The sequence below is a fragment of the Dama dama genome, chromosome 33 (genome assembly GCF_033118175.1).
Source record: "Dama dama isolate Ldn47 chromosome 33, ASM3311817v1, whole genome shotgun sequence".
Lineage (NCBI taxonomy): Eukaryota > Metazoa > Chordata > Mammalia > Artiodactyla > Cervidae > Dama > Dama dama.
In genome coordinates this window covers 21,710,689-21,737,440 of record NC_083713.1, presented here as the reverse complement: position 1 = coordinate 21,737,440, position 26,752 = coordinate 21,710,689, and the positions used below count along the sequence as shown (strand labels likewise).

At 38.5% G+C, this 26,752-nt stretch overlaps 1 protein-coding gene and 1 pseudogene across 1 annotated transcript; one reads left to right on the top strand and one right to left on the bottom strand.

Moving 5' to 3' along the window:
* The first annotated feature begins 879 nt into the window (after nt 1–879).
* On the top strand, nt 880–26,304 carry PLEKHA3 (pleckstrin homology domain containing A3). The gene is made up of 8 exons (XM_061135623.1): nt 880–1,140; nt 6,639–6,755; nt 12,726–12,881; nt 15,167–15,303; nt 16,814–16,978; nt 20,266–20,309; nt 21,931–22,046; nt 24,993–26,304. Exons 1-8 carry the CDS (start codon nt 1,101–1,103, stop codon nt 25,118–25,120), a joined length of 903 nt encoding a protein of 300 aa, XP_060991606.1. The 5' UTR covers nt 880–1,100; the 3' UTR covers nt 25,121–26,304.
* On the bottom strand, nt 6,811–10,011 carry LOC133050802 (small ribosomal subunit protein eS26-like; annotated as a pseudogene).
* Nucleotides 26,305–26,752: the final 448 nt, after the last annotated feature.

Sequence of the window (26,752 nt, the reverse complement as noted above, 5' to 3'; positions counted from 1 at the left end):
CACAACTTAGACTAAACAGCAGCGGCAGCATACATAAGGATGGTCATTTCCAAATAGGATTTAAAATATCCTAAAAGCGAGGGCAGACTTTCATTTTTAAGATAAACTGCAAAGCTTGCTCCCATGTTTTATGTTCTAAATGAAGTAGTGGCTAAGATGTATTGCGTGGTGACAATTCCTTGGGGCCCCTCGTTATTCCCTGCCGGAGGACTTTCAGAGGCACACCGCCTTCCTAGGAGATGATTTCTCACATCCCCCGAATATGATGTGAAGAAGATGCGAAGTTAACATAAATAGGAAGTCTTTTATTTTATTTTTTGAAAAGCAACCGCCGGAGGGACCGGAGGCTCAATTACAGGAAAACCTGAGAGGCCTAAATCAGCGCCTGACAGACGAATGCGCTGGGGGCTAGTCCTCGGGTTGGCCTGGGGGCTGCGCGCGCAGTGGAGTCTGGTGCGCTAGTCCTGGGCCCCGAGGCTTAGGCCCCAGGATACCGGGGAGCGGTCGGCCCAGGAATCAGCGTCCGGGATGAGAGTGGGATCCCGTAGGACGCCAGCCGAGGGTCTGTAGGAGAATGAGGAGGAGTCAGGGCTCTGGCCCGCCCTCTTCGCGTAGTCTCTGGCTCGGCGAAGGGGCCGTAGGCCGCGCCCGCTCCTCCAGCCCCGCCGGCGGGGAGGGGTTTCCCAGGACGCGCCGGCCCCTTTCATCCAGGAAGTGAAAGCGACGTCGGGGTCAATGAAAATAAACGGGGAACCCGGGGTGGAAGGAAGGCGGGCTAGAAGGAGGGAGCGCTCGGCAGCGGAAACGCGAACGGGAGGCCGGCCGGGGTCGCGATTTTGCTGCCGCTTCATCCGGGGCTAGCCCGGGGATGTCTGCGCCCACGTCTCGAGGCCCCCGAGCTCCACGTAGCGGCCGCCGTCCGGGCCTTTGAGGGCCGCCACGTCCCTGCGGCGCGCGCGGCCTGAGGGCGGCTCGGTGCCGGCTGGGGGCGCCGGGGGCGGAGCCCGGGCGGGCGGGGAGGGGTTGCCCAGGCTCTGCGTTTCCCCCATCACTTCGGCCGGCGCTGGGTCGGGAGGATGCGCGGCGCAGGGCTGTGAAGCATGGAGGGGGTTCTCTACAAGTGGACCAACTATCTCACGGGTATGATGGGGTCGGGTGCCCCGGGGGGGCGGCGGGGAGAGGGCTTGAGCGGGGTGGGGTGGGGGGCTCCGGCGGTCAGGCTGCGGAGAAGGCGGTCGGGGACTCCTTCATTTGCCTGCCTAGGGGACCCCCACAGCGAAATCGGCTGTTTGGTTTCCGGGTTTAATCCCTCTCTCTGTCCCTTGTAAGTACCCATCTGGCTTCTTGAGGGGATAGTTCGAGACTACGCACCATCCTCCTGAGGGTGGGAAGTGTACCTGACCACTTCTTTGCCTGTGTAATAATATTTCTGTTTCCTCCTCTAGCTTCCGGAATCATTCTTACTCTACATACGTTGTTGCAATCTCTGTCTTTACTCACACTTAAGTATTCTGTTAATAACCGAGTTGTTGGGACATAAGACTGGAATGAACTCTTTAAGAACCAAGTTTTCGTTTTAAGAAATATTTTCATTATATCTTTTAATTTTGTTTAGCAAAACGGTTTATTTTAAAAGTTCTCTTGTTGAAGTCGTTCGAGCACAAGCAGGATTTTGGAAGCTGTTCCAAGATAATATTCTCTTAGAGGTTGATTGTCAATGGGTTATGCTTGTGCTTTGGAATTCAGTTAAGTGTGTGAGAAATTGTGGGAGAAAGTACAGGATACAAGAAGGTGGATCCGGCAAGTCAGTTTCACTTGTGAAGTGGATTGAAAGGAATAACTCCAAAAAGCTAGGTGTTTCTGCAGCAATGAGAGACCAGCAGGGAAGGGCCGTTTTCCATGACACCCAGCCTGGCTTATTAAAAGAGACTTAAATCTGAGTTGTAGTCCTATCCCTGCCATCAACTAATGGTAAGAACAAATCATTTTTTCTCTCAAGATCTGAGACTGATAGTGCCAGGGTGATCAACTAGTTTATCCTGAAGGTGTTTTCCAACTCCAGAATTCTATGATCTCATTAAATTAGAGGAAAGAGAATGGATTTAAAGTATGGTTAAATGGCAAACAGGTATCTTGGTTTAGTGTAATAATAGGCCAATCTTGATTTGCTGCCTGCTTGTTCACTCAGCCAAAAGTAATTGTATGGTACGTTCATCTTGTGTACATCTAACCTTGTGCAAAATCTGCACATAAACACTTTTTAAGACATAACCACTGAGCTACAGTTGTCTCTTTTTTTTATTAATTGGAATGCTAAAGACAGTTTTATAGCAGCAAATGTTTTATATGATACATAGATGTTTTATTGCATTAAAATGTCGCACACTTTATTTCTATAACATGTTTTAAGAAAACACATGATGCAAATTTTTTATTATGAATTTTCACATGGGCAGTTGTGAGAACAGTTATACTGTTGAGTTTAACTTTGAGACACTAGCTACTGTGTTTTGAGATGCAAATGATCATCTCATTGCAAATATGCGTAAGCACAGTGGCTTGGGAGTTCCTGTGAGGAACCTCTTATGTGTAGCCCAGAGCAATGGGTGATTACTAAGATGAGTCATAATTTATTCCTGGGACTAAGTGTAGTCTTAGTGACCCTCCAGCTAGTTGAGCTTTTAACCTTGTGTGCTGAAAGTTTATATCTTTGTAGAGCATTTAGGTTGACTGCTAGTATGGTGCATAGAAGCTTGATAAAATGAAATCTTTTATCTGGAACAACTCTTTAATATTTAAATTTGGCTCAGTGGCATGCTTATTATTACTTTTGGTTCATCTTAGGTCAGAAGGATGAGTGACTGTTCATACTGTGATCTTCAAGGAACCTTCCAGTTCCATGACAGTGTTCTTTAAGAATCCTTTGTAGAGAATAAGAATTTCAGAAACATTTGATAGTTTGAGATTAAAATAAATGTTTTGGAAAAAAAAATGTGTTTTGAAAAGGTAGTAAAAAAGGGAATACTATGAATCTTTTTTTTTTACAGATATAGTCTTCATATATATGTGTGAATCAGTTAAGAGATGATTTTATTAATTATTTCTTCAACGAGGTATGTAGAAAGGGTCTTAGCAGTCTTAATTAGATTAATATATTTAACTATAGTCACCTCTCAAGTTGGTACAAATTCTAAATGAATCATTCTGCTCAATATTTATTTGAAAGAGATACTGAATCACAATAATGCAAGTTTAGAAAATCACAATTTGTCCCATAAAGACACTGAACCTGGGGTACAGGAGTGTATTTTCACCATACACTGCTTATAATTTGTCAAGCTGAATTAATGTTTGGAAAGAAACCATTCTCATCATTGCTATGCATGCCCAACACAGTATACGCTCATGGATATACTGTCTCTCTACTCATGTGTGCGCTGAGTCGCTCAGTTGTGTCTGACTCTTATAGTCTATAAGAGTCATGTAGTCATATAGTCTATATGGACTATAGACCACCAGGCCCCTCTGTCCATGGAATTTTCCAGGCATGAATACTGGAGTAGGTCGCCATTTTCTCCTCCAGGGGATCTTCCCAACCCCGGGATTGAACCCACCTCTCCTGCATTACAGGAGGGTTCTTTGCCACTGAGCCACCTGGGAAGCCGCATACTCTCATGGGTAATAGGCAATATCTTAATTTTCTAGTATTTAATCATCCATTCACTCCATGACTTTTTTTTTTTTTTTTTTAAGCACCTGGTATGTGCTAAGTGCCTTTCCTAGGTTCTGGGAATGCAATGATGAACAAGATAAAGTTCATGTACCAATTTGCTAAGCCTCATTAAGGAATATAGTGTTTCATAAAAAGAATTTTCCAAGCATCTGAAACCTGGTTTTGGATATCCATCCCTCTGAACGATATTACCACATTCTCTACTGTGAAATTTAATCTTTTTATGATGACTCAGCATTGTCACTTTGAAAGTGTAACCAGTAAAGCCTTTTGGGGAGGTAAATCCTGGGTCTATATCAGGGTTTAAGAATGAATCCCCTGTCTGTCTCTGTCTTGGTACTATCTGACCCATAAAAACTGAACTGATTAATCATATAGCAGGCAGTGTCTAAAGTGACCAGGCTGAATGGTGATTTAATAGTCACAGAAAGAACAAGGGCAGTCACACTGGCTCCAGCATTGTCGCCATGTTATTAATCAGTGAACTATTGTAAATCAGTGATGCTTGGTAAGATTTCAGGGAACACTTGAGTTTGATTCGAAAGAGTGGAAGTTAAGCTTCAAGGAAAGCCCTCATCCTCATCCCCGCCATTGCATTGGAGCCAAATCTGTGATAGTTGTGTACTGTAGCACTGAATAAACAATAATTAAATGAATTATTTTCAGTGTCTAGCATTTCTGCCTGTGCTGTGTAACGGCAGGGCAAAGAGAGAGGAGTGATGGGAATCCATGCTCTCACCACAGGGTAGGCAGCTTCTCTGTAAAAGACTGGAATTCTTTCAGCACTCACTGTGTGCAAGGGGGTTGGTGGTGTTGTTACGGCTGTTGTTCAGTTGCTAAGTTGTGTCCAACTCTTTGCAACCCCTGGACTGCAGCACGCCTGGCTCCCCTCTCCTTCACTGTCTCCTGGAGTTTGCTCAAACTCATGTCCATTGAGTCGGTGATGCTCTGTAACCACTTCATCCTCTGTCTCCATCCCCTTCTCCTGCCCTCAGTCTTTCCCAGCATCAGTCTTCTCCAGTGAGTCAGCTCTTCGCATCAGTTGGCTAAAGTATTGGAGTTTCAGTTTAACATTCAGTCCTTCCAGTGAATATTCAGGGTTGATTTCCTTTAGGATTAGTTTGATCTCTCTGCAGTCCAAGGGACTCTCAAGAGTCTTCTCCAGTACCACAATTTGAAAGCATCAGTTCTCTGATGCTCAGCCTTCTTTTTGGTCCAACTCTCACATCTATTCATGATTACTGGAAAAACTGTAGCTTTGACTATATGTGCCTTTGTCGGCAAAGTGATGTCTCTGCTTTTTAATATACTGTTGAAGTTTTTCATAGCTTTCCTTCCAAGGAGCAAGTGTCTTTTAAATTTCATGGCTGAAGTCACCATCTGCAGTGATTTTGGAGTCCAAGAAAATAAAGTCTGCCACTGCTTCCACTTTTTCCCCATCTATTTGCCATGAAGTTATGGGACTGGATGCCATGATCTTAGTTTTTTTGAATGTTGAGTTTTAAGCCAGCTGTTTCACTCTCCTCTTTCATCTTTATGAAGAGACTATTTAGTTCCTCTTCACTTTGTGCCATTAAGGTGGTGTCATCCGCATATCTGAGGTTATTGCTGTTTCTCCCAACAATCTTGATTCCGGCTTGTGATTCATTCAGCCTGGCATTTCATGTGATGTACTCTGCATATAAGTTAAATAAGCAGAGTGACAATATACAGCTTTATCATACTCCTTTCCCAGTTTTGAACTAGTCTGTTGTTCCATGTCCAATTCTAACTCTTGCTTCTTGATCTGCATACAAGTTTCTCAGGAGACAGGTGAAGTGGTGGTTTAGTATTCACATCTCTTTAAGATTTTCCACAGTTTGTTGTGATCCACACAGTCAAAGGCTTTCATGTAGTCAATGAAGCAGATGTTTTTCTGGAGTTCTCTTGCTTTCTCTATGATCCAGAGAATGTTGGCAGTTTGATCTCAGGTAATTTCCTCTGCCTTTTCTAAACCCAGCTTGTACATCTGGAAGTTCTTGGCTCATGTTTTTGTGAAGCCTAGCTTGAAGGATTTTGAGCATTACCTTTCTAGCATGTGAAATGAGTGCAATTGTACCATAGTTTGAAGTTCTTTGGAGTTTACCTGGGCAAAGTGTTTTATATTTGAGAGGAAGATCACATTGCAGAATTAGACAGCTGGATGGCACCTGAGAGGTCTTGTTCAATCCAGTTATTTTGGAGATTGGAAATTTTTGATATTTATTGAGATGAAAAGATTTTTCCCAGGTTATTCAACTAAAGGGCTTCCCAGGTGGCTCAAGAATCCGCTTGCCAAGGCAGGAGACGTGGGTTCAATCCCTGGCTTGGGAAGATCCCCTGGAGAAGGAAATGGCAACCCTCTCCAGTTTTATTACTTGGGAAATTCCATGGACAGAGCAGCCTGGCGGGCTGCTGTCCATGGGGTTGCAGAAGAGTTGGACATGACTTAACAACTAAACAATAGCAACTCAACTGAAAAATGAAAATAGAACTGGAACTAGCATCCATATCTTCTGTTGCTTTTTCCATTCCATCATAACTCAACTCTCATTCCATTAGAAAAAAGGAGCAGTTTGTGTTGCACACTGTATGTAGAGTGATTATTAAAGATGGGTCTAATGGGTTGTTGAAGAGAAGATTGTGAGGCAGAATAAAGGTATCGTTCCCCATATTTATGCTGATCTAGAGGATTCTCCAGAAATCTCTCCCAACAAAATGGAGATTGAGGCAAAAGTATTTTGGGCAGATCTTGGCAGTTAAAAATTTCATTGTTAGAATGTTATTTTAGAATCAAGAAATAACATGGATAGCAAATTTTGTCATCCTAGTTTTCAGTGTGATGAATGTAACTTTACTGATCTTTTGTTATTTATGGTCTTTGTAGGTTGGCAGCCTCGTTGGTTTGTTTTAGATAATGGAATCCTGTCCTACTATGATTCTCAAGATGACGTTTGCAAGGGGAGCAAAGGAAGTATAAAGATGGCAGTTTGTGAAATTAAAGGTAAGTGAACATATTGAATTAGATGAATCTGAAGTTAGGTAAGTGATAGTTTCTTCAGCATACTGCAAAAAGAGGAGAAAACCAGGTAGGTATTTTCTAGTACCATTTATCTCCATATCATTCAGAAATGGCACGTAGTGTTGTTAAGCACACGTTTTTTTTTATTTCTCCCTCTATAAAAATATTTAGACTTGAAATTCAAAGTACAAGTGTTAGTTTTCCAATTTGGACTTGAATAACAATTTCTTGTGGATGCCACTTTAAGTATCCATGCTAAGTGTACAAGTGTATTTTTTTTTCCCCCCTCATTCTCATTGAAAGGTATTGTAAAGATTGGAAGCTCAACTCAAAGAAGATGAGGCCAGCGAAGTAGATTTGTGAAATATGAACTCAGAGTTGTAAACGCTGGTTTTTTGCTGAGCTGCAGATAAGCTCTTCTGGGTTATAGAGATGTTTTCCGTTTCTTCTTCTTTTTTTATGATCTTGAGAGTTTCCAGGAGTACTATCAGGAATGTTGTAGGAAGTCCCTCTAGTGGAATTTGTCTGATGTTTTCCCCATGATTACACTGGGCTTATGGGTTTTAGGGAGGAGAATCACAGAGGTAAAGTGCCATTCTCATCACATGGTATCAGGAGTACTTGCTATCAACATGATAGCCCACTTTTTTTCCCCGAAGTATAATTTCTGTTTTAATTGTTTTGGAGAGGATGGTTTTTTATTCAGTGTAAAAGGACTTACATGCGCTTTGGTGCAGGTCATGGGGCAGCTTCAGCAGGTCTAACCTGGGGTCAGGGGTGTTTGGTCCATCTGGGCTTCACGAGAATGATTCCTGACTATCTGGCTGTGACTGGCTCAACTCATGCAGTAATGTAGTTTCAATGTAAGTACAGCTGGGGAAGCACATAGGCCTAGAACACTTGCCGGGGTCCAGCCTCGGCAGGATCCAGGGGATACCCTCAGGATGAACGGCGTCGGCGAGAGAGAGACACGTGAGACCAGCCTTGATAGGGCCAAGTCTCAGGATGACGAGAGAGAGAGAGACCAGAAGGGGGTGTTTGCAGCAGAGTCTGGCAGGGTCTGGCAATCCTTTATTTTTTACCATAGCTTTTATACCCTAAGTTAGTACATTTCTAAGGGGAAGATAGTTTAACATTACATCAGCTTGTTCTTCACGAAACCAGGGTGTTTTCTGCATACTTCTTTGTTTATGAGGGTCTTATACATTATCTTCTGGCCTTGGGGCCTATTAACATTTTATGCAAGTCAGGTGAATGTAAACCTATTTTCTGTTTCTCTGGTGACCTTAACTGAAAGGTAGCAGTCTCATAGGGCAACAGTACAGAGTAGAAGTATAACCTTGTTAACACAAAAATTAATCCTTCTGCAGAAGTTGTCAGTTGCGTTTATCTAAGAAGTTTACCCCACACTGACTGTACGACTTTGGTGAGGCAGCTTCTGCCTAGCACTCCTGGCTGACAATTAACAACCCTTTCATTGTTACCACACTAGGGCTAAGTTCTTATTTCTCTAGATCTTTATATTAACAATGGTTTCTGTAACACAACCTTAGCACATTAAAAGCAAAAACACAGCAAGCAAAACACAGCAAGCAAATGTCAACCCAGTAACCACCTTTAGAATAATTTTTTTTATGTTTTCTAATAGGACTCCTTCATCCTCAAAAATGCTCTGTGTCTATTAGGGCTTTTATATAATCAGGTTCTTTATGCTATTTTATGATTAGGATATTATAAGCAATCATGCATATTAGTACCAAGGGCATAAATGCATTTGGCTAACAAACTACCAGCAAAGGAGTTTAAATTAAAACACTCCTTTCACCCTGGATAATCTCATAAAATACTACCACCTGGGAAACTTATTGATTAAAGTTCTAAATTGATTCTTTTTTTTTTTCTAAATTGATTCTTATTTGGGAAGAGATCGGGGAAGGCCTTCTGCCTGTGTCACAGAAATTAGGGCGTGGTCTATTGAGGCAGGCATCAGAAAGACAGATATTGTCTTTAAGGTGAGCGCAGGGGGCAGCTTTTCGAAATCCCTGAAAACCTGATCTGCCTTGCCTGTCAGGCTTTCTCCTTGTGACCTTATCATGGGTGGGATCTCGTGAGCTGGCCTTTTCGAAACCCCTGAAAACCTGATCCACCTTGCCTGTCAGGTTTTCTCCCTCATGGCCTTGTCATGGGTAGGGTCTCGTGTGTTGGCTCCCGGCAAACACTCGCTTCTGAAATGTCCTTAATGGATGCAGCCTTTACTGTGTTTTCAGTGATGAACTTTTGAATGGCCTTAATGGTGTCCTTGGGTACACATTGGGCAGAGTTGGTGCAGTGAATAGGCTGCACATGGCTATAGCCCTTTTAGGCACGACTGTTGTTCCTTCTTTTCTTGGTCATCTTGGAAGTTAGGACCTGAAAGAGCTGACACGTTACTGTTGACGTTAATCTTGACCACTTGGCTGAGGCAGTGTCTATCAGATTTTTCTACTATAAAGTTAGCCACCCCATTTTTTTTTTTTTTTGGCATACTGTGCTTTTTCAAAAGGGGAGAAATAAAGCGGTTTAAGTCCTGCTGTAATTTTCATAAAGGAAGGTTTTGTGGACCGTTGATTCATTTGTGTGTGTAGTTCGGGTATGTGGGGTGCAAGCAGGTAGGAGAGAGCAGACAAAATGATAATGAAAAGTATTGAATTCTTCAAAGAGAATTGAAGGAAGAGATAAAGCACTAGAGGAAGGAGTGTTAAACCATACAGGGGTTCATGACTACATAAGATATAGGAACACTTCACCCTGGTGGGACTGTTACATGTGTAGTCCCTGAACTATATGAGGTGTAATTTTTTTTTTTTTTTTTATAAATCACACAAGAAAAGCACATTCAAAGCATGAATTTTTATTTTTAAAATGATGGTTTTATTTAATCATATTCCTCAGATTTGATTCCAAATGAGATTCTGACTCTTGTCAGAAATCAAATTACATTCAGAGTTCAAAGATTTGACAACCTTGAGGATATTTAAAAGACTGTTAGTGGCAGAATTCTAAGGCAACTCTAGAACTTTTTAAAGTCATGGCAGCATTTTTATTGTCCTTGTTTGTTGAAAGAATAAGATACAGAAGTGGGTATAAATCTTCAATATTCAGCCTTATGAATGCCAAAGTACTGAATACAATTGTGTAATTACCACCCAAATCAAGAATTAGAATATTGTCAGCATTCCAGATGCTGGGATAATAATCATGTTCCCTGAGGCACTAATCTCTCTAAAAGGTTACCGTTAATCTGACTTTTATCACCATAGATAAGTATTGTCTGCTTTTGAACATTTTATAAGTGGAATAGATCAGTATTTTTTTGTGTGTCTGGCTTCTTTAACTGAACATTATGTTTGTGAAAGCCATCTAAACTGTTCTGTGTAACAGTCACCATTCTTACTGATGTGTAATATTTTTATTGTGTGATTGTCCCACAATTTGGCTCTCCATTCTGGTATTGATGGGTGTTTGTTTTTTCAGTTTAGGGACTGTAATAAGTAAAGCTGCCATAAGCTTTCTTATGTATTTGTTTTGTTGAACATATATATGTGTTCCTGTTCAGTATATATCTAGAACTGGAGTGGAGTTGCTGAGGGAGGCACTGAATATTCATACATTCAACATTAATGGATATTAAAGAAAATGTCCTTTGTTTTGGCTCCTCCATGAGGCATGTGGGATCTTGGTTCCCAGACCAGGGATTGAACCTGTGCCCTCTGCATTGGGAATGTGGAGTCTTAACCCCTGGACTGCCAGGAGGTCCTAGAAAATGTTATTCTTGACCTTTGTTAAAATAGTAAGGTACAAGGAAGCAGACTTAGCGATGTAGAGAGCAAGCTAGTATTTACCAGTGGGGAGCAGGGAGAGAGAAAGAGTAAAATAGGGGTAAGGGATTAAGAAGTACAAACCACTGTGTATGAAATAAATAAGCTACAAGGATGTATTGTACAGCCAGGGAATGTAGCCTATATTTTATAATAACTATAAGGGAAATAGAGGAACTAAAAGGCCTCTTGATGAGGGTAAAAGAGGAGAGTGAAAAAGCTGGCTTAAAACTCAGCATTCAAAAAATTAAGATCATGGCATCCAGACCCATTACTTCATGGCAAATAGATGGGGAAAAAGTGGAAGCAGTGACAGATTTTATTTTCTTGGGGTCCAGAATCACTGTGGACAATCACTGCAGCCATGAAATTAAAAGATGCTTCCTCCTTGGAAGAATACCTATCATAAACCTAAACAATGTATTAAAAAGCAGAGATATCACTTTGCTGACAAAGGCCCGTATAGTCAAAGCTGTGATTTTTTCCAGTAGTTATGTACGAATGTGAGAGTTGGACCATAAACAAGGCTGAACTCCGAATAATTGATGCTTTCGAATTATGAATTGTGCTAAAGAAGACTCTTGAGAGTCCCTTGGACAGCAAGGGACTGATTGATCAAATCAGTCAATCCTAAAGGAAATCAACCTTGAATATTCATTGGAAGAACTGATGCTTAGCTGAAGCTCCAGTACTTTGGCCACCTGATGGGAAGAGCTGACTGATTGGAAAAGACCCTGATGCTGAGAAAGATTGAGGGCAGGAGAAGGGGGTGACAGAGGATGAGATGGTTGGATGGCATCACTGACTCAACGGACATGAGTTTGAGGAAACTTGGGAGATTGTGAAAGACAGGGAAGACTGGTGTGCTGCATTCCTTGGGGTCACAAAGAGTCAGACATGACTTAGTGACCGAACAACAAAATATCCAAGAATGGTCTTTATAAGTAGAATAATAGGATAACTAAACTTTTGTGGCACTTATTTGCCATAGTACATTGAGCATCTGGTCAGTATTTTCAGTAATTGATCATCTAAGCTAGGGCTTCTGCCAAACTTTCTGGGCCCCTCATCATTTGACTGCACTCAGCTTGTGTATTCATGAATATATCATTATTTTGTAATCCAACACAAGGCTCTATTTAGGCCTATCTTCTGATATCCTTAGTACATATTGTGTTCAGTTCCTCGTCTAGGCCTTTTCTTGTGCTATTTTTCTCTTAACCAAGTTCTGCTGTCATCAGATCCTTCTTAAGCTTTTTCACTTTCTGCTGCTTCTTACTTTTCGTTATCATCACACATGATGTCTCTGTATCAAAGAGTTCAGCATTTCAGTGCTTTATTTTTTACTGTATTAGTTTGTTGCCTGGATAAAATTATTTCCTCTGTTAGAGAAAAGACACCTTTTTCCCCCTCTTCTATCTTTCCCTCTACAAGCACTGCTCTGAGCAGAGTAAGTATTTGTTGATTAATGACAACATAACATAAATTAATCTTACAGCAAAGATTGAGGATTGGCTCAGTATAATCCTTGGCTAGCTTGCTTTTGTCTGAGATCCAGGGTGGGGGTAGTGTAGGAGAGGAAGAGGAGGGTGGAGAGGAAGCGGAGATCTTCAAAATGCTCATGTTTTCCCAGTTATTATGAGATGCTCATTGGTTGAGGACTGTTGTTCTGATGGAAGGTTACTTTAGTTGCCATTTATTACACTTTATCTATATGCCATGCACCATCCTAGGTCTGGGTGGGAGGTGGGGAGTGTTCCAAAACACACACTGCTTTTAAAGAAATTAGTTTTAAAAAAAGTGTGGGAAGTGTGGCAGTGGTACAGGTGGCCCCAAGGGAGGGAGTTGTTAGCTCTCACGTTTCAGTAGCCAGTTTGCTGTCCGTTTTCTCTTCATGTGCTGCCACCACCTGACTGCCCACCGGGGTATGTGTGAGAGGGGCGGCTTGGAGGGTGCCCCTTAGGGAGGTGGTGCTGCCTGCTCCTTGAATCAGGGTTTGTTGTTTTAGGTCAGAGTTTTAACAGTAAGTGATGATTTGATTTTCCCCAAATTACTTAAGTCTGTGACTGTACCTCGCCTTTGTTTATCATCATAGTCCATTCAGCTGACAACACAAGAATGGAATTAATCATTCCAGGAGAGCAGCATTTCTACATGAAAGCAGTGAATGCAGCTGAGAGACAAAGGTGGCTGGTTGCTCTGGGGAGCTCCAAAGCCTGTTTGACTGATACAAGGACTAAAAAAGAAAAAGGTAACTATACATTTTTCCTTCATGGTGAAAATGTTTTCTTAAACATAAATGTGAATTGTTATGTTCACTTATAGTAAATTATTCCAGGGAAATAATCAGAAATGTTGATCTGTGTACATAAATGTTCATTATAATGAAAAAATCTCTAAATATTGCCAAGGTTTACATTTAGGGGAAAGGTTCAGTAAACTATATAGTGCTTTTGTAGGCTGATATATTATGTAGCCAGTAAAATGTTTAGGAGGAATTGTGATGATGTGAGGAAATGCCCAAAGTCATATGATAATTAATTAAAAAGAGCAATATTCAAAATTACGTAGCCATTCCTTGGCCAGCTCAGGAAAAATATGTAAGTATTGGTCAAGTTCTTACCTTTGCAAAGGGAATTTGTGGAAAAATACTCAGTTTTCCCTTATGCCCTTGACTGTACCTTTTGACTTTACCAATTCAAAAGCAAAGCGCGGGAATTCAACTGCAGTCCAGTTGCTAGGACTTGGTGCTTTCACTGCTGTGGCCCCAAGTTCAACCCCTGGTCTGGAAACTAAGATCCCCCGAGCCTCACAGCAAGGCCAAAAAGAAAAACAAAAAGCCAAGCAAATAATTTATGGTGTTAGCCCAGTTATGTGCAAATATAATGTGAAAATAATAACAGTATTTATATCTTGGTTGTGAGATTGCAGGGTTTTTTTCTATATTTTTTTATTATATATTTTTTTATTTTCAAAGATTTTCAGAGTATGTATTACATCTATAATTAAAAACAGTAGAAGTTATTTAAATTGGTGAAAGCAACTAAATATGGATATTAAAAAATGAAGGCTAAGGGTTGAATTTAAACACTTTTCAAATATATGGAAGAACATCATGGATAAAATATGGCTAAGGGTAGGATAAGAGAGAATGAGTAGTCAAAATAGCCAAAAGATAGAAACAGCCCAAATGTTTATAGTTGGGTGAATGGGTAAGCATCGTATGATATGTACATACGGTGGAATTTTATTCAGCCTTGTAAAGGAAGGAGATTCTGATAAATCCTACATTGATGAGTTTTGAATATATGCTGAATGAAATAAGCCAGTCACAAAAGGAAACATATTATATAATTCCACATCTGTGCCTTTGTTTCATAGAGACAGGAAGAATGGTGATTTCTCGAGATTAAGGGAGGGGGAAAAGGGGAGTTAGGGTTTAATGTGTGTTGAGTTTCAGTTGGGGAAAACGAAAAAGTTCTGGAGATGGATGGTAGTAATGGTTGTATAATAATGTGCATGGTCTTAATGCCATCGAATTGTATATTTAAAAATGGTTAAAACAGTAAATTTTGTCATATATATGTGTGTGTATATATAATATGACTACAATAAAAAAGAAAGAATGGCCTTAAACTTGGGTAGAAATTAACTTAGGTTAAATGGGCAGATAGATCTGAGCTGCTTTGGTCCACTCTGGCTACAGGGCCTTTGTGACTAGCGCCACAAAGCAGTGGCCCTGGCTCCAGGAGTATGGAGAAGCACCAGGATCTACCGTGTGTGCCCCTTCTCCTTTCTCTGCTGCTCATGCATCTGTTTAGAAGGTATTGGTAATTGAGGGGCTAAGATCATGGCTGATGTTTAGTGTGTCTGGAGGTAAGAAAGAAAGAAAAGTAGGTTCTTAATTAAAACAGATTCTTAAAACAATATTATATGAAAATAAAGCTGTGAAAGGAATAAAAAAATAAATGCTTATATAGAGCAGTTTAACAACATAAAAGTTAAAAACTTCTATATACTGAAATACAATAAAGAAAAGTGAAAGAAAGCTGACAGATCTTGAAAAATATCTGTAGTATTTTGAATGGATGAAAGATTGCTATGTTTAATGCATAAGAACTTTTACAAATTTTCAATTTATATATTATTAAGAGAAAAACAAAAATCAGAACTGGAAAAAGGACCGTAAAGGACAAGAAAAGCCAATTTACAGAAAAAGAAATACAAGCACTTATTAAATGAAAGATGAATAGTGGAATGGAAATATCCTGTATAAGGCATTCATTGTCATCAACCCATCTCTGGAAATTAATCTACCTAAACTTCATGTCAGATATATGACTGCCAGCTTTTTCTAGTTATCTAAAAAGATGATGTTTCCTCAGGGAAAAACTTTACATTCTGTTTTCAAGATCTCATACCTCCTAGGCTATAGGTGCTTAATCTATTGCCTTACTTTTTAACGATTCCGTTTTGTTGCTTAGCCCCTAAAATATGAAAATGGTCTGTTTGAATGTTTGCATGTGTTCCTTTCAGAAATAAGTGAAACCAGTGAGTCTCTGAAAACCAAAATGTCTGAACTTCGCCTCTACTGTGACCTCCTAATGAAGCAAGTTCATACGATCCAGGAATTTGTTCACCATGATGAGAGTCATTCATCGCTCAGCATAGAGGTATATCCAAGATGATCCTTTCATGTCTGGTTATGCGTTCCTGCACACGTGGTGGGTGAGCACCTTCACATAAGGTGACCAAGCAGCGTTTTCAAGACAAGTTATTCTCAGCGTCAGACCTCTTGTACTGTAGACTGTCTGGAAACGGGTATGATCTTTTAGATTTGGCCTGTATAACCAGAGTAAAGCAGCAGGCAGCACATTTCTCCAAGGAATCAAGGCCTGTCTTTATAGCCAGTTGATACTTTGATAGTTGGGGTGGGGAAGAAGCGTCACAGCCTCTGTTCCCTAACTGACTGCATGAGTTCACTGGACAGCTGCTGTGTTCTTTCTTTTCTAATAAGGTTCTAGCTTAGCTATTGAGGGTTAATAATTTGGCTTTATAAAAGAACGTGAAAAAAAATCCTCTTAGAGCAGTGAAGTAAGAATCAAAATTCAGATTTATGAGACCTGGCTGTGAAATAGGCTCATTCTTTCTGATAAAGTAGGACAGTGAGCCTTCCTGCTCTCTGGGTGAAAGGCCAGCATGGTTCCCAGTTCCCTTTTGCCTGACTTGGGAGAAGTGGGACACGAAACCTTCCTGCTTCTACTGTGGCCTTCTCCTCCTGGGGAAGGATCATGGCAGTTGTCTCTGAATGCAGGTATGTGAAACTTGAAGGCACTTGCTGCTTCATTGCAGGCTCTCAGAGGCAGGTGCCCTTGCATCTGCTCCAGTGGCTCAGGGACAGTGTCAGGGACCCAGTCTTGTGCCTGCCTTCCACTCTGCCATTCTTGCTGTGTTGGTTTTTTCTCCTCATGCTGAGCCTTCTATGCTACTGCAAGGTCGCACAGAAGCAGGAGGCAGTGGGGTGGCCATGGTAGAGAGAGTCTCAATTTGCTATCCTTGGCTTTTATCAGAGAATGAAAATTCCAGAACCCCAGCAGACTTCTCATTATCTTTTTAGTCTGAGTCAGTGGAAAGTAGGAAAAATGAGTATTTGACAAAGGATCATGGAATCAATGTGACTGACTTATACCAGTCTATATTCATCACCCAGGGGCAGGACACTCTGCTGTCTTAAAAAAAACCTTGGAGTTTGTATTCTACCAAGGGAGAAATGGTATGATAACATGCATGGGGTAGGCGTGAATCCTGCCTGCCTCTTAAGTCATCATCATGGTATTCCACTACTGTGATCACCTTTGGAATTCTGACACTTAGAGGCTTATAGTCTAGGTTAGGTTTTTTTTAAGATAAATTTTTGTACACAGTTTTTCAATATGATGCTTGGTTTAAGTGTAAGAGTTATTTTTTCATGGAGTCTAATTTCATATATTGTTTGCCTGAGAGACAGATAATTTTTATTCATTCATTGATTTAGTTTGCTAAGGTAATATATTTTAAATACATTTGAACATAATCTAATAAGGTGCCCATTGAAGGTAATGTTTATTACTTGATTATAAGATGGTATATGAATCCACATAATTGTGTATGAGTCTGTTCAACTCTTTGCATATTATTTTTCAGAACATGAATGAAGCCTCTTCTCTCCTTAGTGCCACGTGTAATACATTCATCACGACGCTTGAGGAATGTGTGAAGATAGCAAATGCCAAGTTTAAACCCGAGATGTTTCAGCTATCCCATCCGGATCCCTTAGTTTCTCCTGTGTCGCCTTCCCCTGTTCAAATGGTTGGGACTTGGGGTTTTTCTTCCAATGATATTGCATGTAGCTTTGTTTTTGTGTTTATTTTTAGGGCTGGAAACTGGCAGTGGGAGGGAAAGAGTCAACAGGGTGAATTTCTTTTGACTGTACTCAGCTTTTGTATGGGAGCCTCTCAGTTGACGGGCTCAGTGTGTGCCAGGGTCCTGACCCCCTCTCCTTGGAAGGGCTATGCCATTTACCCCAGCATACCAGGAAAATATAGAACTCTGGGGAGCTGTGACATTAAAGATTGGGGAGCATGCTTCTATTTGGTAAAAGCACCGCAAGAGGGTGATGACTTACTCACAAGGGGTTAAAATTAAGCAGCTCTTTAAAGGAGTTGTAAGAGTTTGAAACACCATGTTACAGGGGAGACAGTATTTTGTAGTCGGCATTTGGATTTGAACCTTCCAAAGAGGCAAGGTATTTAATCTCTCTGGACTTTATTTTTCTCATCTCTAAAATACATGTTATTTTTACATCAGGATCTAACTTGTTTAAATGTTAGGTTAAACATTAGCTTCTTACTCTGGACAGCAAGGACTCTTTTTGCCAAGGGTGGTGGCTTCATTGAGCTTTTCAATGTAATAAACTTACTCAAGCATGCTGTGGGGGAACTTGGAGATGAGATAAGTTTTGATGAAACCTTACATTTTTTCAAATCAAACTATTTTCATGAGCCCTGGCTTTTATTTATCAGTTACCTGAAGGCTTAATTGTTGGCAGAAATAATAAGGTACAACTTAATTCCAAGATTTTCTTACTCACCACAGCAAATTTAGTCGTATGAGAATTAGTAACAATTATTACTTACATTTGTTTAGATTTTGGGTGCATACTAAGTTGCTTCACTCGCTTCTGACTTTGCAACCCTGTAGACTGTAGCCCACCAGGCTTCTGTGTCCATGGGCTTCTCCAGTCAAGACTACGGGAGTAGTAGTATGGGTGCCGTGCCCTTCTCCAGGGGATTCTCCCAACCCAGGGATTGAACCCACGTCTCTCAGTCTCCTCATAGCAGGCTGGTTCTTTACCAGGAGTGCCGCCTGGGAAGCCCCACTGAAATCATAGTTTTCTAATTAGTTTATGGTGGACTAACAGCATCCTCCGAGATAAGTATACCATGAAAGTGAGTTTTATGGCCAGATTGGTCTGGGAGTGTTAGGTTAAGTTAAACAAATTGGGTTTCTCTGTCATAGGACTTCTCAGAACCTCTTTTATGCTGAAGTGCATGTGAATCTCTGAGGAGAGGTGGTGTGTTTCTGAAATTTGTTTGGTGGTTGAACCCTTCTGTGTATTTTTAAATAACAACTCACAGGATTGTGGCATTTGATAGAATGCAGTTTGACAGTGTTGCTTTTTAGAGCAATTTTAGGTATACTGTGAACTGCTAAATGACATTATAATTGAACAGAAAACCCTAATCTTTTGGGATGGATGTAGTGTGTTCCTGAGCTTGATATACAAGGGGTACACAGTACACAGTACTTTTTTTTAAGGTGTCAATTATTTTTTAATAAGGTATTTTGTTTTATAGAGTCAAATATAAAGAAAACACCTCAGACCTACCTAATTACTGCATCGAACTTCTGAGGAAAATGCTTTCTGTTATAAATGTTCTATAGTCCAGAGAGGTCATATGTGTATTTTATGTAAACCATAATAACTGTCTCTTTTAAACTAAAGTCTTTTATCAGTGGAAACATACAAAAAATCCAATAAGTTAATCTAGGAAATATTGGTTAGAGGCCACTTATTTTTCCTCACTGTGCCATTTTACTTCATTCTTAAAGCAAAAATTGTGGCTTATGGTAAATAGTTCTGGAGACATAGAATAGAAAGTAAGGTCAGATAGTCTTCAAGGGGAATTTTTTTTTCTATTTTTTTTTAATGACATGAGTAAATGAAAAAGCTGAAAGATTTGAGAACTCCAAAATTAACTTGATCTTTATAACTGCTTAGGATAATCTCATGTCTCTCTTTAAATTAACTTGTATTCATTTATATCTCATCATCATGGAAGTTTAAACACTTGTCATTTTGATCCATAAATTGAGTGATATTTGTAGTGGGAGTATTGCTGGGTGTGTAATCCTAAAGGAAGTGATTTCCTTTAAAGGAGCTGTTAATGTCCAGGTGCATCTTTATTTTAATCATATTAAGTATCCTGGACTACAAATTGGATGGGTCTTAATTTTCATGTCAACAGGGATTACTCAGAGCAACTGTAGAAGGCCTTTACGTAACACAGCTGTTAGACTTGAACTTACTTATAAGACTTTTGAGCTTCTGTATTTAAAGCAACCATCCTTAGTTTAAATAAAAACTTTGCTTTTTTGCTACCTCGCTAAGCATTGAAATAATCTACTTAGCTGCCTCTGTCTTTTTGGTGGAGTAGTTAGATTTTCTAAATTATGTTTTGTATTTTTCATATTAACTTTCTGATGAATCAGATTTTATTTATTTATATTTTAAGTATATGATTTTAGAAACCTAGTTGAGGCTTAGGGTTTCTCTTCTGATTTCTTAAAAGACTTGAATTATTAATGCTGTTTTCCATGAAAACCACCCACACTCTCGAACATCTGTGTAATAGCTACCTGAATAATGAATGGCAAGGAGAAGCTCTGCCTTTTAAAAAAAGAGACAGAGAGAGACATTTATTAGACTGTTTTCTTTTCTGACTTTGTAAATACTTCTTTTCATCACAAATAGTGTGATATTTTTTTGAGGGGGCTAGTTAGATATATTGTTTATATATACTTATATATATATATGTGTGTGTGTGTGCATGCATGCTAAGTTGCTTCAGTTGTGTCTGACTCTTTGCAGCCCTATGGACCATAGCCAGCCAGGCTCCTCTGTCCATGGGATTCTCCAGGCAAGAATACTGAAGTGGGTTGCCGTACCCTCCTCCAGGGAATCTTCCTGATCCAGGGATTGAACCCATGTCTATTATGTCTGCTGCATTGGCAGGCGGGTTCTTTACCACTGATGCCACCTAGATACATATATAAAATAAAATTTGGTTTTTAATATTGAGAAAATAATTGAGCATGTTTTTGTATGCTTTGAGAAAGAGTTCAGTTATTAGTTACTAGGGAGAAAGCTTTATATTTTGCTAATGTTACTTGAGTCTGTAAAAAAACAAATTTTGGGGGGCAGCTATCTTTTCTTTGAGTAAATTTATGTTAATTATCATCACCATAATAATATATTAGAGCTGTCTTATTCTACTTGACCTATAATTAAGTTTATTTTCTTTTAAAACTTCTAGATGAAGCGTTCTATTAGCCATCCTGGTTCTTGCAGTACAGAGAGGTAAAAAAACCTTTTCTTTTGACCAAATTCTCTCAAAATTCTACCTACCTAGGGAAATTTTTTTGTCTTTCATAAAGTAGAATGTAAAGTCTGTATGGGCAGAGACTTGTTCTGCTTTGCTTATCATTGTTTCTCTGACTGCTTAGTATAGAGCCTGGCCCCACTAGATAGTAAAGAGAAATAATGAGTGAATAAAATAGCCAGTAAGGTAAGCAATTTGCCAGCTATCATTTTTTAAGCTGTAAATTATAACAAGTGATGGTAAATAGAAGTCCATTTTCAATGTATTAAGGCTCCAAGCTTAGGCTTATTTTACTATAGTTTATTATAGAATCATATATATTTGTTCTGGGCTGTTTTATTTGGAGCTAAGGCTGTTACTCAAAAGAGAGAAAAAGGAATTGATATTTTAAAGTATATATTCATATCAGCACATTTAAAAAATTTACCTTTTTGATCTTGCCAGTATATCCCATGCTATTTATCTTAGATAATATTCTTTTGAGTTGCTATGGTTGTCTTATTGGTTCTTTGAAAAGTGATGAAATTATAGTGACATTGGCATTTATGTCTCTACATTAATATGGGGTAGAGGCAAAAAGCAGTTATTATAGGATTATATGAAATCATGTATGTGAAACTTTAGAAATTTGTAAAGTACTGTAGAATTTAATGAATCTTTCAGTAAATGTCTGTTGAGTGCTACCAAAAAAAGAATAAATGCTGAGACCCCTTATTATTTTGTCACTATTTTTTCCCCCCCCTCATGATTATGTAATTGATTGAACTATTATGTGCTCATAGGAGTCCAGTGTTGTATCTAATTCTATCAGGGAATGAAGTATTTCACCAACTGAATTTTCCAGAAAAATAAAAGCTTGATTCCTTTAACAAAGTTTTATTTTTTTCAAATTTTTATTTTTATGATTGATTTTTTTGACCTGTATCTTATCCATTTTGCCTTATTAAAATGAGTCTTTAAACTTTATTTTTTCTTGGTGAATCAAGTTTGTCATTACGAACAGTAATGTTGGGCTGTCATCCAGTGATAGTGCTATTGAGTGGTGATGATTTGCTTCTATGTTGAATTTTTTAGTTTGATTTTTCTAGTTTTCTGGTTTTCCAAATTGATTTGTGAAAACTAGTTTTTCTAGGCTTCACTTGCTGTATTTATCCACTCTTACTACTGTGAGTGAGTTGGCTCCTAGCACACTCCCATACTGCTGGCCCATCCCCTTTGCTCTCCTGTTTTAGATTGGATATGGGTGACACCAGATACATACACTTGTGAAGTCTGTAACTTTTAGTTTTCAAATACTTGTTAACCATAAGACATGTTACTCTCTAGCTGGACCGTCCTCTGTAAAAGAAGTCACTTCATTGTACCTCTTTTCCTTTCAGTTTGGCTCAGAGGCTGTATTCCCCAGCTTAACAGCTAGATTCTAAATGATTTGACTTGTTTATGGTCTGACCTCTGAAGGAGTAGAATGTTGCTGAAATTGAACTTTTGAGTATAAAAACAGTTCCTCTTTCATTTAAAGAGAAGTCATTGAAAACTGCAGTTAAGTTGAGGATGTTTTCATTTGTTGGAAGTCCTTAAATCTTTTTATTTAATTTACAGGAGTAGCCACTCTATAAAAGAACCAGTGTCTTCACTTCACCGACTCTCCCAGCGACGCCGAAGAACCTACTCAGATACAGACTCTTGTAATGATGTTCCTCTTGAAGACCCAGATAGTAAGTTAGAAAGGGTATGACTTTCCCTTTGGCCTGTTCAGCAAAATAGGTGTGGGGCTCTGTAATTGTTGAAATGAAGAATACTGGCAGTGAATAGGGTCAGTACTAAGAAGTACTAAATATCTCTTTGTAAGTGCCGTATTCTTAGATTTACATATGTAATATCAACACTTTTACTCCCATTGCATTTTAGTAATTTCTTAGTAATCTTATATTCCCACTATATTTGCATTTAAAAAACATTTTAGAAGGAAGCATAAATTGTGAGTTGGATTCTAGGGAAAAATAAAGTCAAGTTCTAAGTTCAGAGAAAAATAAATCAGCATTGTTACTTAAATAATTTGAAATGGCCAAGGTAAACAATCTTTTTCTGGTGGTGATGGTGAATTATACTAACATATATTCCTGTGCTTTTTTCTTGCTTATTATTAAAGAGACAGTATACTGTGATTGAATAGGAAAGATTTTGTGATTTATGTTAAATTTAATTATCTTTTTCTTCAGAGGAGAAGCTTTGAAAGTCTGTCAGAATATGTACTTAGACAGTAGTGACCATGATTTCCAGTGAATGCAAATATGGTATAATTATTACAACTCCATTAATAGACTTTTGCTTTCCAAAGTCTTTACTATTTTTCCATGAAACATATGGGGAAGAAATTACATACTATTCTCAATTAAGGAACAGGTTGTGTTCCAAGGGTTTATTTGTAAGTCAGCTGCTTGGAACAAGATTTTATTTCCCTTATGGAAATGAAATGGTGAATGGTAGTTAGATTCTTTAGACTGCATAGAGGAGCCCAGCTAATTTATAGTGTGGCTGAAATGAGATGAAACAATGGTGTTGGATTTCTAGTATTTTTGATTATATTGAAAACATTCATTAACATAGAGTTGTTTGACTTAATCAGAACATTAAACAGGTTTAATTAGAGGGAAAAGTGAAGTTGATGAAGATGGTTGAGATTCTAAAAGGAACTGCTGCTCACTCTGAGATCTCAAGAAGTTGTTGGCATCTTTTTTCCTTAATGCCCATTTTTCTTACAGAATTAATCTATTTATTGATGTAGAACACTACTATGTACTCATTATCATTTTGAATTTAAGTTGGGGCAACAAGTGAATAAATGAAAGAAGGAAACGGATTGAGTAGGGGAAGGGTATGGGAGAAAGAACCTTACCTAGACCAGTTTAATACATCTTTGAAGTGATAAGAGAAAGAAGGAGATGGTTAAAGAGGTTAAGTATGGGGAAAAAATGTCACCTGAGGCAAGTTATATACATTGCGATTTACCTTACTCTTTCTGCCTTTAAAAATACATGACCCTTTTCATCTAGAGCTTATGAAACAGTTTTGTACTGCCTTGTACTTTTTTTTTTAATGTCATTTTCACTTGTGATAGCTAAATTAATTTTTTAAGCCAGCCATTTTTCTTAGCTGTCTTTTCTTTTAGAACCTCTAGTTCTGAATTGTTGAAAACTGTTTTCATAAGATCTAGGTGTAAATGGCTTATTCCATTTAACAATTTAGCTGTTAAGGAGTGTAACAAAATTAGTTATACACCCGTGTTTGCAAACCCACACACATACCTGCATTAATATTTATATGCACATGCATTAATCTTTATATACATACATATATTTCAACTCTTTAAAACTTTTTAAAGTTGGCAAGTATAGGATAGGTCAATTTTAGCCTTAGATTTCCTTCTTTTTACCCTAAAATTTAGTGTCCCAGTTAGCTGACAAAGCAGAGACTAATACAAAGCATGTGTTAGTTATGTTTCTTAGAAAGTGTGGGCTTCCCTGATCTCAGTTGGTAGAGAATCTGCCTGCAATGCAGGAGACCCAGATTCGATTCCTGGGTCCAGAAGGTCCCCTGGAGAGGAGATAGGCTACCCACTCCAGGATTCTTGGGCTTCCCTTGTGGCTCAGCTGTAAAGAATCTGCCCGCAATGTGGGAGACCTGGGTTCAATCCCCAGGTTGGGAAGATTCCCCTAGAGAAGGGAACGGCTGCCCACTCTACTATGACCTGGAGAATTCCATGGACTGCATAGTCTGTGGGGTTGCAAAGAGTTGGACGCGACTGAGCGACTTGCACTTTTTAGAAAGTGTACTGGGCAGATTGACAGTCTTAGTTGAAAGTCTTTATGTCACCACATACTTTCCTTTGAGAGATGCAGCTACTTCTTATTAATGAGATTTTAAAAAATTTATAAATTTTATGTTAAATTAAAAATATGTTCATGTGAAGATGAACAGGCCATGCCAGTGTGTTTCATGTGCTCGCTTGCAGCTGCAGTACTAGCTTTGTGAGCTGTATCCCAGATGGAGCTGTGAGAACTTTCAGTGTGAGGTACCTAGTCAGCCTTGCTCAGAAAGTCTTGTGATGCTTTGCTGTATACCTGAAACTAACAAAACATGATAAATCAACTATACGCCAATGAAAGCAAACTGTTAAGGAAAACAAAGCCTTGTGATGAAAAGACCAAGACCTGAGTTAGTCCTCCTTCTGTTGTTACCAACTGTGTGATCTTGGGTTAGGCCTGTGGTCTTTTCAGAACTTGGTTTCTTCACCTAGAAAATCAGGAGGATGCCAGCAGCATTAAAACGATAAGGCTGAAAAAGCAATAGTTAATTAGGACTAAATTCAAATTCAGCAAATCCTTATTGATTACTCCATTATGTGTGAACCTTGGTTCTAGCAATGAACAAAACGAGTATCTCTACTACTTGAGATAGTTTCATAACTTCTTATGAATTTTTCGGTTTCTCCTTACAACTGCCAGTATTATAAAAGTTAGATTTTTACTCTTTTAAGCAAACCATCAAAAGCTTAGCAGGAAGCTACAGGGATTTTATGTCCCTGAATAGAAAATGTTCTTTCACAGAGGATAGGAATTATACTGGTAGGATGTTTAACTTTTTAATCAATTTCTTAATAGGACCTGTTCACTGTTCAAGAAATACACTTAATGGAGATTTGGCGTCAGCAACAATTCCTGAAGAAAGCAGATTTATGGCCAAAAAAAAATCTGAATCAGAAGATCCTCTTCTATCCTTCTCTTCCTGAGGAAACGGAAGTGTCCAACTTCCGCTAAGTATTGCTATGCAAAAGCTGCTGTAATTAAACTATGTTATAGGGAGTAGTTTTTCCCTTAGGATTTCTCTGCACTTTATAGAATATTGTAAAACAAACAAAAAAACAACCCACATACCTTTGAAGTGTATTTTATCTTTATATAGTTTATTTGCAAGAGTATTTTCCTAATAACTTCACAGTATGAATGTGCATCTGTTTTTTTCTTTTTCTTTTTTTTTTTAAACAAATGATGGTGTAACATTTTGACATCCTTGAGGAAAAATGTAGATATTTTTCTAAAAAACTGTGAGGGACTGACAGCTTAGTCAGTGTGTATTGTAGCTTATAAACATGAAATCTTATAAACCTAAGGTTTCAGTTTGACAGAAGTGTGATATATGTAACTTGTGCCATGGACCAAATGGTCACTTTACCCCAGCTGAAATGAGTTACGGTTGCAGCTTGATGGTGTTTGTATTATATTCCTTTAAGCAAAAAGGAAACATTTAATATTCGAGATATTTTTACCCCAGATACTATGACATTGAAGATTTTTAAAAAACCAGACTGTGCTGTCCTTCATATATGAAGTTGACACTACTGATTTATCAATACCAAATGTTGTGTTAAAGTATTTAATTTTTACTTATTTATTTTTCTGTTGAATCAAAAAAAAAAAGATTGCATCCTAACTTTTATGACCTACCAAATTTAAGATGTGTGTGCATTGTTATTTACTTTGTCATAGAAAGAAGTTAATGTTTGTAGGGACCTTGCTGAATTCACCAGAGAAATAAATGACTTGCAATGGAAGAGGATTTTAGTGCTTTTTTCCCAGAATAGACATTATTAACCTACTGTTGTAAGGTATTGACATTTGCAGCTCTTTAGAATATCTAGACTTTTTAAATTTATGAATATTTATAAAAAAAGGAATCTCTCAAGGCGACTGCCCTGTGTAACTTGAGAATGGCATTATTTAAAGAGCAAATAGCATTTTTTGGTAGTGCCTGTTCATGCCGTCAGTGTTTGCCTTGTAAACTGTTTTTTCCATTCACTTTGGAGTGACGGTTTTGTCCAAGGTTTTAGATGAGGAGCACTTTAAAACAAACTGGTTTGGTGTTTTTAAGTTAATCATATGTTTAATAAATATGTGGTTTTTGCATTCAAACTCATCATATAATACATTGTATTTTTTACATTTATTGATAGTTTGTCTAATCTTTATCAAATGGTAATTTGTCTAATCTTTATCAAATGGTAATAATATTCTTTACTGCTTTGATTTTGTTTGTATATTTAGACCTCATAGTAAATACACAAGTAAGGCATATTTTTAGCTTTTTTGCCTGTGAGCTTAGAATGGTATGTCCTATTTCATTTTAAATTTCTCTTGTAAGTTTATGTGGGAATTGTTTTAAAAGATTTGTTTAAAATATTTTTTAAACAAATTAAAAAATATTTGTTATTTCCTTATTAAAATAAGTCTGTAGTTATCAGCTTTCTTAAGTTTAAAGTGGACATAAACAATCTATACACATTAATATCCATTTAGATAAACTGTATGCTACTTAAAGTACTTGAAATTTTAAATAGCACACAGGTCATTAGACTATATTAGGA

What these genes read in the sequence shown, in the direction of transcription:
- PLEKHA3 (XM_061135623.1), top strand. Translation starts at nt 1,101, where the DNA reads ATGGAGGGGGTTCTCTACAAGTGGACCAACTATCTCACGG. An exon ending in GTGGACCAACTATCTCACGG is followed by an intron (nt 1,141 to 6,638) that starts GTATGATGGGGT and finishes TGGTCTTTGTAG; the next exon opens with GTTGGCAGCCTCGTTGGTTT. An exon ending in CGCCTTCCCCTGTTCAAATG is followed by an intron (nt 16,979 to 20,265) that starts GTTGGGACTTGG and finishes TAAAACTTCTAG; the next exon opens with ATGAAGCGTTCTATTAGCCA.